We start from the raw sequence: 12668 nt of genomic DNA, 5'->3' as shown, positions 1-12668 counted from the left end.
CAGAGCTGATCAGACACGCTCAGCTGGGATTAAGGCAGTTCTGTGCCAGCAGAGCCGAGTTCTTTGAGGCAGAAAAGGGATTTTAAATGCCCGAGATGCTTCTCTCTGAATGCGCTATTTCAGTTTGCTAATTGGTGTTGCAACTGAAGAAATGAGGGAAATTAAAGAAAAATTAAATGTATTGGTGTACCCACCCCCACATCCACCATTAGGTGAGTATTTAAGTAACTTCCAGGCAGGGAAAGCTTGTTTTAGTGGCACTGACTCCATATCGGGGGAGGAGAGGGCAGGAATTTATGCCAACTCTCAAGTCCTTGTTGCTGTGGTTAATTAAATGTTTTAGCAGGAAAACCTCATCAAAAATAAGAGAAGCCAAACATCCTGAGTGCCATATGTGCATTTGTGTCTTCATAACCCAGAGTGGAGCAGCCACCCCACGGTACTGAATGTGATGAACCACAAACCCCTTCTGCAGTTTGGTTTTATATCATGGAATCCCAGAAGGGTTTGGGCTGAAAGGGACCTTGAAACCCATCCAGTTCCAGCCCCTGCCATGGGGGGATTATGAGGAGCATGGTGGTTTCCAGAGGGAAGGGTTCTGGTGTCTCTTGGTTTGCTTGGAGTTGTTTGCTTGGATTTCTGCATGGAATTACTGAGAGTTCAGCCAAGAGCTGTGGAGAAGGTGGGCGGTCACAGCAGCTCTGGCTTCAGGTTTATCAGACTCTCCAATTCCTATTGAAGATGGAAAGCTCTGTTTCACATTATCCCAGACAGTTTGGCTCTTCCCCGTGTCCAGGGATGTGGATTGGCTCAAGTGTCATTGAGGGTTCAGCAAGTGTGTTCTGGAGTGGTTTATTTTGGAAAATATCTTTTCTTCCCATTTTGGGGCTGTGAAGAGACTCACAAAAACCCACTTGTTTCCTAAATGCTGCTGAGTTTTATAGGACTTTTGTTTGTTCTTGCAGTTTCCCTTTCCTCCTCTCAGTGTTTTTGTTTGATTCCCTCTGTTTTGGTGCAATGATTGATTTGTTTTCCCCCCTTTCCCAGCAGCTGGGTTGGCAAAATCACAGAGTTTCACATTAGGGTAAAACACAGCCTTTTTTATATTCTTGCCCTTTTCACTGCCTGGCAAGTTCAGCTCAGTACCTGAACTGTCCCCCAAATCCTCTAAGTTGCAGAGACTCCCGTCCCAGCAGAGACCACATTTGGATTACAAGGGGCACGTATTTTAGCCCCACCTGCTGTGGTTGATGATTAAATTAGGTTTTGATTAATTGAGGTTTGGAGATGAAGGGATGACATGCCATGCATTTCAAGTTATGGAAAGAATCCCCATCCCAGTGCTCGTGCTGAGCCCCAGCTCAGCCCAGCGCCGGTGCTTGGGGTGTGCTGGGAGCGTGTCCTGCCCACGCTGCTCTCCAGGGGTCTTGTTTGAATCATTTCTGTGTTCAATCCCACAGATCCGAATCCGGGATCCAAACCAGGGAGGCAAAGACATAACAGAAGAAATCATGTCTGGAGGGGGCAGCAGGAACCCCACCCCCCCCATCGTCAGACCCACCTCCACCCCGACTCCGCCTCAGGTAGCGAAGGTTCCTCCTCCCGGGGCCTCTGCTCTGCTCTGCTCTGCTCTGCTTTGCTGTGTCAATCCCAATTCCTTGAGCTTCCAGCACCTGCATTCTCCTAAACTATCCATGTTCTCCAAGGATTGTTGTTTTTTCCCAAATTTGGTCGTTTTTACCACCTGCAGCTCGTCAGTGTGGAGCTGCAGTGCTGCTGCAATCCCCCCTCCCTGTGGATCAGCAGCAGATTTCAGAGCTTGTGAAGAGTTTCAGTGTTAAAGGAGGAGCCAGAATATCTGTGAGAAATGAGATGTTTTTCTACTAGTCCTGTGCACCTGGGGAAAGTCCATGTCACACATGTGATTGATTATACACCCTCAGTTGCATCTCTGTCCAAACTAAAGACTTTCTGCCTCAGTGGTGCTGGTTTAGAGTCACCAGAAGGAGCAGGACTTGGGAATTTTCTCAAAGAACTGTGATAAATCTGTCACGTTTGGCCTCTCTGTGTTCAAACTTAAAAACTCATTTTTCTGATATGGGAAAAATCATAAATATCCCAAGCTGACGTTCTCCATAGCTCCTAAATCCCTTCTTGTCACACACCTTTGAGTCTGACCCCTTCAAGTCTCTGCCTGGGGGCCTGAGCAGAAGCCATGAAGGTTCTCCAGGTGATGGGGGGGTTGTGGGTCAGAGCCTGGCTGGAGCTGGGGTGTGATTTCTTCTTCTTCCATGTTCTTCCCTGTTGGATGTCACCAGTTTTGCCAACTTTTTAGGTGAAACAGCCTATTTTGAGCTGAAACCTTCCTTTCCCCTCCACGTGTGAGTCATTTCCTGCTGACTGTGCTGAGGCAGAGGCACGACCTTGCCTGGAGGTTGTGCTGGAGTGGGAGCTTGAGATTCCAGGAAGGTGTAACTGAGGTGCAGCAAGAGCCTGGCCTGCAGATCTCCCCTCATGAGGCCAGTGGGATAGTTCTGGATTTCAGTCATTCCCAGGCTCAGTCAAATCCTTTTGTCACCTGAAGGCACCACCTTGTGCTTTGTCACCTGCTTTCTCCTCCTCCATCGTGGGCAGCACCCATTAAACTTCCTTCCATAAGAGGAGGCACTGTAGGTGTCAAACATTGGAATCCCAGGAAGATCTTCTTCCCATTTCTTCCTGCTAAACGACTTTCCCCATTGGAAGTGGGCAGAGCTGGAACCAGCCAGGCTTCCCATGGTCTTCCTGCCCGGTGCAGCGAATCCAGGCACTTCTTACATTCTGAAATCTATTTTAAGACACTACAATTAAGTCAACCAGAAGGAAATAAATGTGTTTCAAGAGGAGGTTAACAAGCCTGAATTTTGACGGGCTGTAATTTGTATGCAGAGCACAGCAGTGATGTCCAATCACCTCCTCCAAGGTATGCAAATACTCCTTTGTTTAATATCCAGCCTTCCTTCTGATGAGGTGCTTGGAACCACTCTTGGTAATCACAGAAGAGCTCTGAAATTGGGCTCCCTAGAAAAAGTTCATTAGTGTAACATAACTGAAAATTTAAGCCCACTTAAGCCAGGAAAATTCCAAGTTATTGTCCCAACAGCTTCTCTAAATCAAGTCTTGGGAGCACGTTTAATATCTTGGATGAAATTAAATAGAGCCTTAATAACTGTGCTCAGGGGCTGAATTGCAGCAGTGTGGGTGTTCCTGTTTTGAACAGGCTCAAATCAGGGAATTTTCAGTACTCAGCCATAACTATAGAGATGCTCATGGTTTATGGGCAGCTCCTGGAAGAGCTGCTGTGGTTTGTTCCACCCCCTGCCCCTGAGGGGCTTGGTGGGATTTCATCTGGTTGAACCCTCAGGATGTGAATGTACAACCTCAGGGCTTGGCAAGGCATCCCCTCCTCATCTAATCAACGTGACTCCCAGTCCAGTGAGATTTTAGAATGACACTAAATTCTAATAAAGCTTCTTTATGTGATCCTGGAATCACATTCCTATTTAAATGTTCCAAGCACAGGGGAAGAAACTTCCTCAAGAAGTGCAGGAAGGCACTGCTGTAGACCACTCTCTGTCCCCTGTATTTGTAAAAGAAACGCTTTTATAATAAAAATAGGTTTCCAAATGTTCCATATTCCATTTAAATTCAAATTATTTTTTGATTTTTTAAACTCAAAACTCTTTTTTTTTGACTTCAGTAAAACCTGAAGCTTCACTAACACAAGCCTGAAGCACCTTCTTCTCTCAATAGATTAAGTGCTGAATAGCAAAAAATTCTTGGAATTGTCCAGAAAATGAGCTTTGCTGCCAAGATGAGCCCTGTGCTTTGAGCCATTTCTGTGCTTTTTGCAGCTCCTGCTCCGTGTTCAGCATCACTGACTGAGAAGTGCTTTAGATGGAGTTTCCCAGTGCTCCAACAGTGGGTTTTAATTACTTTTTAGCAATGAAAGTGCTTTAAAGTTCATGCAAAAGAAGCTGGAGGGCCGTGGAGATATTATCTGTCCATTTCTAGCAGAACACTTACTTTCCACACTGTGTTTTTTGCTGGGAAAGTGAAGAAAACCCAGGACCAGGATCTGATTATAGTGTTTCCTCAGCACTGACTTCCACAGAAAATCACTTTTTAAAGAGTAAATGCTCTTACTTTCCTGGCAAACCTCTCCCAGGTCTCAATGAGTTTGTCAGACCTTGTGTTTGCTGGGTCTCTGGTGGGGTGGAAGAACCCAGAGCCAACCCTTGGAGCCTCATAAATCACGGAGTGATTTTCAATGGGACTTTTTCCTAGAAAGTCTCTAAATGCTCCATTTTGCAGCTGCAAGGCTCAGTGCAGAAGCACCACTTATTCATTTGCACGACCATTCCCACAAAATAGATGAGTGTTTCCCACATTTCTTAAGGAAATACAGTTCCTGACCCACAAAGTTTCTGGGCTCACAGTTTCTTCTTCACTGGTCTGCTTTCATTCATGGGGTTCTTGTCACCTTTTCCTTTTCCCCGTGGATTTCATCCATACATTTCCTATAAAATGAAAGTCCTGATCTGCTGAGGGCAAGGGGAAAAATGTTCTTTGAACCTGCTCCTTTGTAAAGCTGGGTTTTCCTTGGCCCCTTTCCTTCAGCTGGAGGTTGGGCTGCAGTTCTTCATCCATTCTCCAGCTGACCGATCAGGCTCGTTCCTGGAAGAGGAGCAATCCCAAAGAAAACTTCAACCCTTCACCCCTATTGAGATTTTGGTTCTTATTTTTCCAGATGTGCTTTTTCCCAATCCCCCTGAAATGGTAAAAATCAGTGCCTTGAAGATAATTCCATTGTTACCCTGCTCTGTGGAGGTGAAACAGCTGGAACAGCTGGAAATGGGAGGGAAAAAGAAGAGAAGCAGGTTGACAGAGAGTTTCTTTGCATAGGGAAATAAGTTTTTCTTGGATTTCTGAGAGCCTGTGTGAAAGCAGGAATTAGACACCCATGTCTTGAGCATTCTGATGGGTTTGGATTGTTTAAAAAATCCCTTTTCTTGTCGATGTTAGAGGAGTTTTTGGGTGCGGAGCTGGGTGAGAGCTGACACCTGCAGGGAGCTGCCTGGCTTTCCACCTGGGATTAGGAAATTGAGATTTAGCCCCATTTTCTTCTTTTCCTGGTCCCTGGTGTGTAATTAAGGGGATTTTGTAGCTACCTTGCCCTGTTTGTGTTCACTCAAACAAGTGTCTCACCTTTGAAGTTGAGGGAGTTGGGGCAGTTACTTAATCTTCCTTAAATTCTGAGATTAAATAAAAAGGATTTTACCAAACCTTCATGAACACAAGTGAAGTGTTTGCCCATTAATGATGGGAGTTAATTAAAATATGTGTTCTCTGCCACAGGCTGGGGCTCCTTCAGTCTTTCTTCATACTTTGCTGGTCCTGCAGTTTTGTTCTTCCACACAGACAATCTCAGGCTCTCTCCATGTTGTTTGGGAACCAGCTCCTCCTGCTCTGCCTTAAATTGCTGCCCAGTTGGTTTTATTCTCATGTTGCCCTGCAGGTCCCACCCCCAAGGCTGGTTGTGGGTGATTTTTTCATACAACCACCCCAAAACTGGGCGATTTTCCTGCTGATGAGTGATGTGTGTGCAGGGAGAGACATCTGTCCACTGTTCATACACTCCTACACACATCACCAGTGGATAAATACAGAGAAAAGGAAATAAATAGACATGAAATCTCTGAGGTGGTTGAAATAAATGATCAGTTGAGGAAGGAGTCAAGTCCCAAAAGGGAACGTAAAAACATGGAGGAAAGTTCCTGCTGCCCCTGGAAACTTAAATCACAGAGATCCAGGAGCCCTGGTGTGTGTCCTACATGGAGGGACATTCCTGCTGCCCCTGGAAACTTAAATCACAGAGATCCAGGAGCCCTGGTGTGTGTCCTACATGGAGGGACATTCCTGCTGCCCCTGGAAGAAACGTTGGGAGAACCAAGTGTGTCGACAACTGTGCTGTGCTGTCTCTTCCTTGCTGTTCTTTTTTCCTTTCTGCCTTTCCTTCCCCTTCCCATGTACTTTTTGAACGTATCCAACCAACCTGTGCATCTTTCCTCTTTATTTTCGCTGCCTTTGGTTTTTCCTCTTTATCCCCCCCCTCTCCCACCTCCCCACTTGCCTGTTGCTCTGTGTTTTCCTGTTCCCAGGCTCATTCTCACCCCTTTGTCCTTCCCCCCCAGCAGGTGCCCAGCCAGGTCCCCGAGCCCAGCCCTGCAGGATTTGGGGCCGTGGAGACCCCCCACCTCTCTGCCAGCACCCCCAGCACTGCGGCCACCGCCCCCAAGCAAGGTTGGTTCGGGGAGGTTTCCTCCCTGATTATTTTTAGTCGCTTATTTTTCCCCTCCTTTCTTGTTTTAGTTTGAAGGTTTCTGGCAGGGAGACAAACAGGGAGCAGAAATAGGAGGGGAGGGACTTCTCTCTCTCTCCAGTGGAACATCTGAAGTGTGTTGCTAAGGGGATTAATTGGAATTTGCTAATGTTAAAAATAATTGTCTTTGAGCTTCTATGTCCTAAACGTTGTTTTAAAGTACGTAGAAGGGTGAAACTCCTCTCACCCCTGTGCCATCCTCCAGAAAACACTGTGTTTTCAGTGAAATGCTTTAGCCAGAGAGGCTTTGGATCACTTGGATAATCAGCCATAGCAATGGCACAGAACCAGAGGATCATGTGGCTCCCCCAGAGCCGCTCGTGTGTCTGTCCTGAAGGAGTGGGCAATTTTAATTAAAAAAAAATAAAAATTAATGTGCAAAGTGGTTCATAAAGCCCAGAGCAAATTTTGCTGACTTTGGTAAAATGGCACAGATGGAAAAAGTTTCTTAAAAAGCATCCCTTGGCCAGTGCTCTCAGGAACAGGGTGGGATTTTGGGATGTCTTGTGCAGGGCCAGTAGTTGGACCTGGTGATCCTGGTGGGTCCCTTCCAGCCCAGGATATTCTGGGATATACATTGGAAGGGAGATATTTTTAAACTGTTCAGAGGAGTGTCCCAGGAGAGCCAATGGACATTCCAGGGCTCTTCCCACACTGGAATTTCGTAGCCATTCAAAGCTTAATTCCTGATGTGTGTCCAGCTTCCTGTCAATGGGCTGGGTGTCGGGATATGGAGCTGTCACCACTCCTTGCTTCCTGGTTATCCAGGGTGTCACAGCCTCCAAGGGTTCCACCTGCAGCCACCTGTGCAGGGAAGTTGGGAAGTTCCATCTTCTCCTCCTGAGTGTTGCCTTTAAACTTTGAGCCTGCTGAGACCTTTTATTTCAGAGTATTTAGAATCATGGAATCGCTTAGGTTGGAAAAGTCCTCCAAGATCATCAAATCCAACCATTCCCTGCCATGTTCATCCCTAACCCACGTCCCCAAGTGCCACATCCACAAGGTTTCTGAACACCTCCAGAGATGGTGATTCTGCTCTGGGCAGCCCCTTCCAGTGCCTGACCACCCTTTCCATGAAGGAATTTCCCCTGATATCCAATCCAAACCTCCCCTACCACATCTTGAGGCCATTTTCTCTTGTCCTATCACTTGTCACCTGGGAGAGAAGAACTAAAGCCCCACAGCAGCACAGCTCTAGGAAGAAAAGGGAGGAAACCAAGCTCTGTGATGTCCCTCGATCCCAACTGCAGCAGGTCACTGCTGGGGGGCCAAGGGCAGCATCCCTGGGCTGATGTGGCTCAGAATCAAACACTGACTGCAGATGTTGCTCCTTTATGGCCCCAGTGAGACATCTCTGAACTGCTGCAGTGTCTAGAAATGGGTTGGAAGAAGCTGAGAAAGGACCTTTGGGAGATGGTCTGGTCCCATCTCCCCTGGAAGTGGGGCTGTGGCTCTGTCTGGATCTTGGTGCAAACCTTCACTGTCCCTGTCACCTGAGGGGGTGGGTGGGTTTGGTGTCCCTCAGATCCACTGTGGCTGTGCTGGCTCAGCTCACAGGCTGCTGCTGCTGCTGCTGCCCAGCTCTGGCACAGCTGCTCTCCCGGCCCACGTCCCCTCTGCCGACATTCCCAAGTCCCTCTGGCTGCCAGGGACATCCTCTGAGTGCTCCACGGAGCTGGTGGCACTGCTGAACACGATGCAGGCACTGAAATGCCCTCTGGAGAGAACTGATGCTGAGCTGTAAAGCCACAGAATTCCAGAACATCCCCAGCTGGAGGGACCCGTAAGGATCCTCAAGTCCAACTCCCTGCTCCTCACAGGACCACCTACTACTAAACCAGGACCAGGAGCTTCTTGAACTCTTTATCTCTGAAAATCCAGCACTTTCCATCACAGTATTTCACCTCTGTGTTAGAAAACATGGATCTCCAGGAACAAACAGGTCTTCTCCCTCTTCTCTCTCTTTAACTTAATCCCTTCTTAGGCAAGAGTTGGACTCGATGATCCTTGTAGGTCCCTTCCAACTCGGAATATTCTGTGATTCTGTGGACTGTGAGCAAACTGGAACTAAGTGTTTATTTAGTTACAGAGCTCTGACAGTGCTGGTTTAAATATAGATCAGGACTTGACTGGGGTTTAACACTGCCAAGCTTTCCTGTGTTTATCTCTGTTCCATCCCAGAAAGAGTCAAACATTTGTTCCAGTCCAAAAATTGCTAAAGAGCACATTTATGTAAGCACTGCAGGGAGAGCCCTGGAATAACACCCAGAGCATTGGGCCAGGGCCTGGGGGGGCAGAGCAGTGCTGGGTTGGTGTCAGTCATAGACATTAATTAATAGACACCATTAATATTATTTGAACTGAGCTGGTGACTTGAGGGCAGCACAGCTGTCCAGAAACACATGCCAAGGTATCAAAATGATTTTTCACTTTGGTGTTGAGCTGGTTTTGCTTCCCAAATCTAACCAGTGATATGGATAGATGTGTGACTGAAGTGTTTATTAAAACCAGCACTGTTGTTTCCCTGAAGTCCCCTCTGCTGTGGATCAGATTCCCCCCTGTGCCCTTCACCTCCTGCACTCCTTCACCTCCACTGGAGTTTGGTGTCAAGGTTTCACTCTGATTTTGTGGTACCCTGTGGTGGTTGTGCACTTGTTGGTAACTGTGAGCAGCATTTGGCCCCTTCCCACGGGCTCGTGCCGGGCGTGGAGCCGCGTCCTGTGCCGGCAGACCCGGCCTGTGCCACCCCTCCCTGCCAGGATCTGCTGCTGGCTTGGTGCTGAAGTCATTCCCAAGGCTGGATTTGGCATTGCATTGCGTTTTTCTTTAAAAGACAAGCATTTGGCATTTCACAGGATCCCAGAATGGTTTGGGTTGGAGGGACCTTAAAGTTCATCCCGTTCCAGCTCGCTTCCATGAGCAGGGTCACGTTCCACTGGGCCAGGTATAGGAATTACTGCTGTAATACCTTGAAAAATCACATTATTTAGGGGCAAGCTGTTCCTATAGATGCCCCTGGTGTGGATATACCAGCCAGGCTGCTGGAGGCAGGGATACTGCTGGAGAATCCAGGTCAAGCCAAAGGCTGGGCATGTGGAACCTGGCTGCAGGCCAGGCTGTGCAGGAATTGCAGTGGGATAGAACTGCATGGGATCAGAGCTGCCCACTTTTACTGCACTTGCACAGTTTCGGGGGGTGTTTGGAGTATTATCCTCATTTTAAACCTCTTTCCAAACCCTGCAATGTATCAGAATGTACAACAGGGTTTGTGGAAAACAGACCAATGTCCCATCCCGGAGTTTGGGAAGCTCCAAAGCCCCTCTGCTGACACTGGTGCTGCCTCCTGAGGGTTTGCATCGGGACAAAAGATGGAAAAATGGCAGCGAGCCCAACAGTTATTGTCAGATCAACACCCCAGAGCAGAGAGGAATCCCTGTATCCAGTAAAATCTTCCTCATCCCCAGCTCTGGGCAGTCTGTGCCACCGGGACCAGCCAGCAGCCCAGTCCTGGCTTTTCCAGGGGGAAGGCAGCAGGGTCTGTCTGCTGAGTGTGTGAAAGGACCCTCAAGGAATAATTCTGCAAAATTTATATTAATGTGGAGATTTTAAAAAAATATCTCTTGATCTTTCCTCCTGCACAGCCTGGAGCTCCCATAAATACTGTCTAAGTATAACATGAGGAAGGGTCTCAGCATATTTAGGAAGAGGGATCTGATCCAGCCGGGATGAATCGCGTTGATTTGTGTTTTCCCTCCCCAGTTGTGTCACTTCACGTGACTCTGTCACACTTGGCAGGGATGGGTGATCCTTTTCCAGCACTTGGAAGTTTGTTCTCCAGGATGGGGGTTCAAGTTCAGATTTGCTTCTCATTAGCCAAATCTGTTCCTTTGTTCTCTGAAATCCCCCCTCCTCAAATCACTTTTCTGATGGAGTGTTGCACACACAGCCTGGAGCTGTGGCCAGAGAAGGTGTGGTTTGAAGGCAGTGAGTTAAACCACTGGTGTCAAACCCAGCTGTGCATTTTTGCTGAGTTTTATCTCTCAGAATGTTTTTCTAGACACTTCAAATGCTTTTTTTTTTGGAGCATTCTCATTTGACTCGGGGAGAGAATATCCAGGCAGTTGTTAATAGCAAGCTGTGAATGCCAGGAATGCTCCCTGAGTTCCTGCAAAGGACCTTGCAGAAAGCAGAGGTGACAAGTTTTCTTTTCTCAACCAGTTCCTGGGTCCTTTTTCTTCTGTGGAGCCTCCAGAACCAAACTCAGCTGTTGGGACACTCTCTCCCATCTCTTTCCTCCTCCCAAGCCCTCTCCCTGGGTGCCTCATTAAATTGCTAAACTACTGCTTTGGCCCTGGTCCTCTGTAGTGCTGCTGACAGCTGGAAGAAGAGCTTGTTATTGCTCCAGCTATTCCTAAAGGTGGGACTCGATGCTCCAGGCAGTTTCAGATGGGTTCTCCTTCAAAAACCCTTTGGTTCTTCTTCAAAAATCCTTTTGTTCGCCTTCAAAAACCCTTTCCCTGCAGCTGAGTTGTTGAATAAGCCCCAAATGGAAATCCAGCAGAGCTGAAGAGCCCAAGAAAAGCCAAACCTCTTCAGTTCTGCCTGAATTTGGATGATTTAGGGTCAGTTGTGGCCTTTGATTTCTTAATCTGAAGAGTAGGGTTTGTGCCTCTGGCTTTTCCAGAATTATTTTTGCTGGTGTGACAGTGGCCTGAAGGAGTTTAGTGTTCCTGCAGGATCCTAAAAGATTTGTGGCAAAGGAGTGGGAAGCAGCCCAGAGCTGCAGCAGAGCTGTGGGAGCTGCACGATGGGCACGGCAGGGCCGGTGTCGCCGCTCTGATCACAGCGGCAGGTCAGGGCTCGGTGTTATTCTCTGGGCACAATATTTTGGGGTTTGCTTTGATACATTTCTTCCTAACCTCTCGTGTAATCAGTTTAACCCATTCCCCTTTGTCCTGCCACTCTCTGTCCCTGTAAAAAGTCGCTCTCCCTCTCTTTTATAAGCCCCCTTTAGGCACGGGAAGGCCACAGTGAGTCTCCCCAGATTCTTCTCTTCTCAGGATAGCAGGGGTTGCGTTTTCAGCTTTTCTGTCTGGACTTTTCCTTTAGATGCCAGATAAGCTGCAGGTGCCTCTGGTGTCTGCTGGAGCTTCCTGGCAGAGAGCAGGAATGGGAACCGAGGGGGTTCAGGCACCGAGCCGGAACATGGGGTTGCCTTGCTCTTTGTAACATTGCCTTTTTATTCTCCTTTCCCAGAAGAGAAGCCAAAACCAGATCCAGTATTAAAACCACCTTCTCCAGTCCTCAGACCAGAGCCTGCTGGGGAGAAGAAAGATCAAGCTGGCCAGACCACAGAGGCCTCTGCCCCCGTGGAGACCCCCCCAGAACTTCCTCCTGCTCCATCTCCTCTCCTGGCCGCTCCCGCCGCTCCCGTGGCAGCTGCTCCTGCAGCTGCTGCCGCTCCCGCTGTCACCGTGTCCAGCAAAGCCCCAGCTGAGCCGGAGGAGAAATGCGAACTGGCTCCCCCGCAGGAGGAGGCGATGCCCGCCATGCCCGCCATGCCCGCCATGCCCGCGATGCCCGCGATGCCCGTGCCCAGTGCCACGCCCTGCCCGGCCCCGGCGGAGCCCGTGCCCGCGGAGGAGCCGAGCGCCGAGGGGAGTGTGGGGGGTGTGGAGCCCAGCAGCGTAGCAAGTAGCGATTCCCCAGGGCCCGGCGGCGCGGAGCTAATTAACGAGCTGATTAACGAGGCCAGTGGCGTTAATGAGGCGGGGGCTGCTGCCCAGGGCGGGGCAGAGGGAGCCCAGCCCGAAGCTGCGCCGTTGACTGTGGAGCCGGAGCCCCCCGAGGCCCCCCCGGCAGAAGGGGACAGCGTGCCATCATCTCCCGGTGCTCTTCCCGCCGCTCCCTCTCCTCCTCCCACCCCACCTCCCACCCCGCCGCCTCCCTCTCCTCCGGTTGCCGTTGCTGCTGTTCCCACTACAACTCCTTCTCCACCTCCTCTCCCGCCTCCGAGTGCCCTCCCTGTTGTCCAGGGGGATTTAGAAGGAGAGGAGAGCACAAGAACTACTCTTAGCGAAGAGGTGAAAGATGCTGAAAAGAAGGAAGAGCCGGAAGCCGATGGGCAGCTGGAGGAGAGCGCGGAGGCTCCGAGTGTCAACTCGAGCAAGAGTCCTGTCCCAGGTAAGCCTTGGCACCGTGGGCTGGTGTGGAGGATGAAGGAAAGGGGCCTCTGGGGTTCTTCTTC

General features: G+C 49.2%; 1 protein-coding gene across 7 annotated transcripts in view; it reads left to right on the top strand.

Annotated features, from left to right (window-relative positions):
- Positions 1–12668, top strand: part of EIF4G3 (eukaryotic translation initiation factor 4 gamma 3) — a 143312-nt gene that overhangs the window by 87019 nt on the left and 43625 nt on the right. For 5 of the 7 annotated variants that reach the window (XM_051771525.1, XM_051771522.1, XM_051771523.1 and 2 more), the window contains 3 exons: positions 1461–1583; positions 6234–6342; positions 11678–12604. In XM_051771525.1, the coding sequence (XP_051627485.1) occupies positions 1461–1583; positions 6234–6342; positions 11678–12604 (1159 nt within the window). The remainder of the gene's footprint in view (positions 1–1460; positions 1584–6233; positions 6343–11677; positions 12605–12668) is intronic. The other 2 variants (XM_051771526.1, XM_051771521.1) reach the window with 1 other exon arrangement.

This window comes from Manacus candei, unplaced genomic scaffold, assembly GCF_025592945.1.
Source record: "Manacus candei isolate 608988 ecotype Guabito, Panama unplaced genomic scaffold, ASM2559294v1 h1tg000136l, whole genome shotgun sequence".
NCBI lineage: Eukaryota > Metazoa > Chordata > Aves > Passeriformes > Pipridae > Manacus > Manacus candei.
Note: the sequence above shows the minus strand (reverse complement) of the source record. Positions and strands in the feature narration are given on the sequence as shown.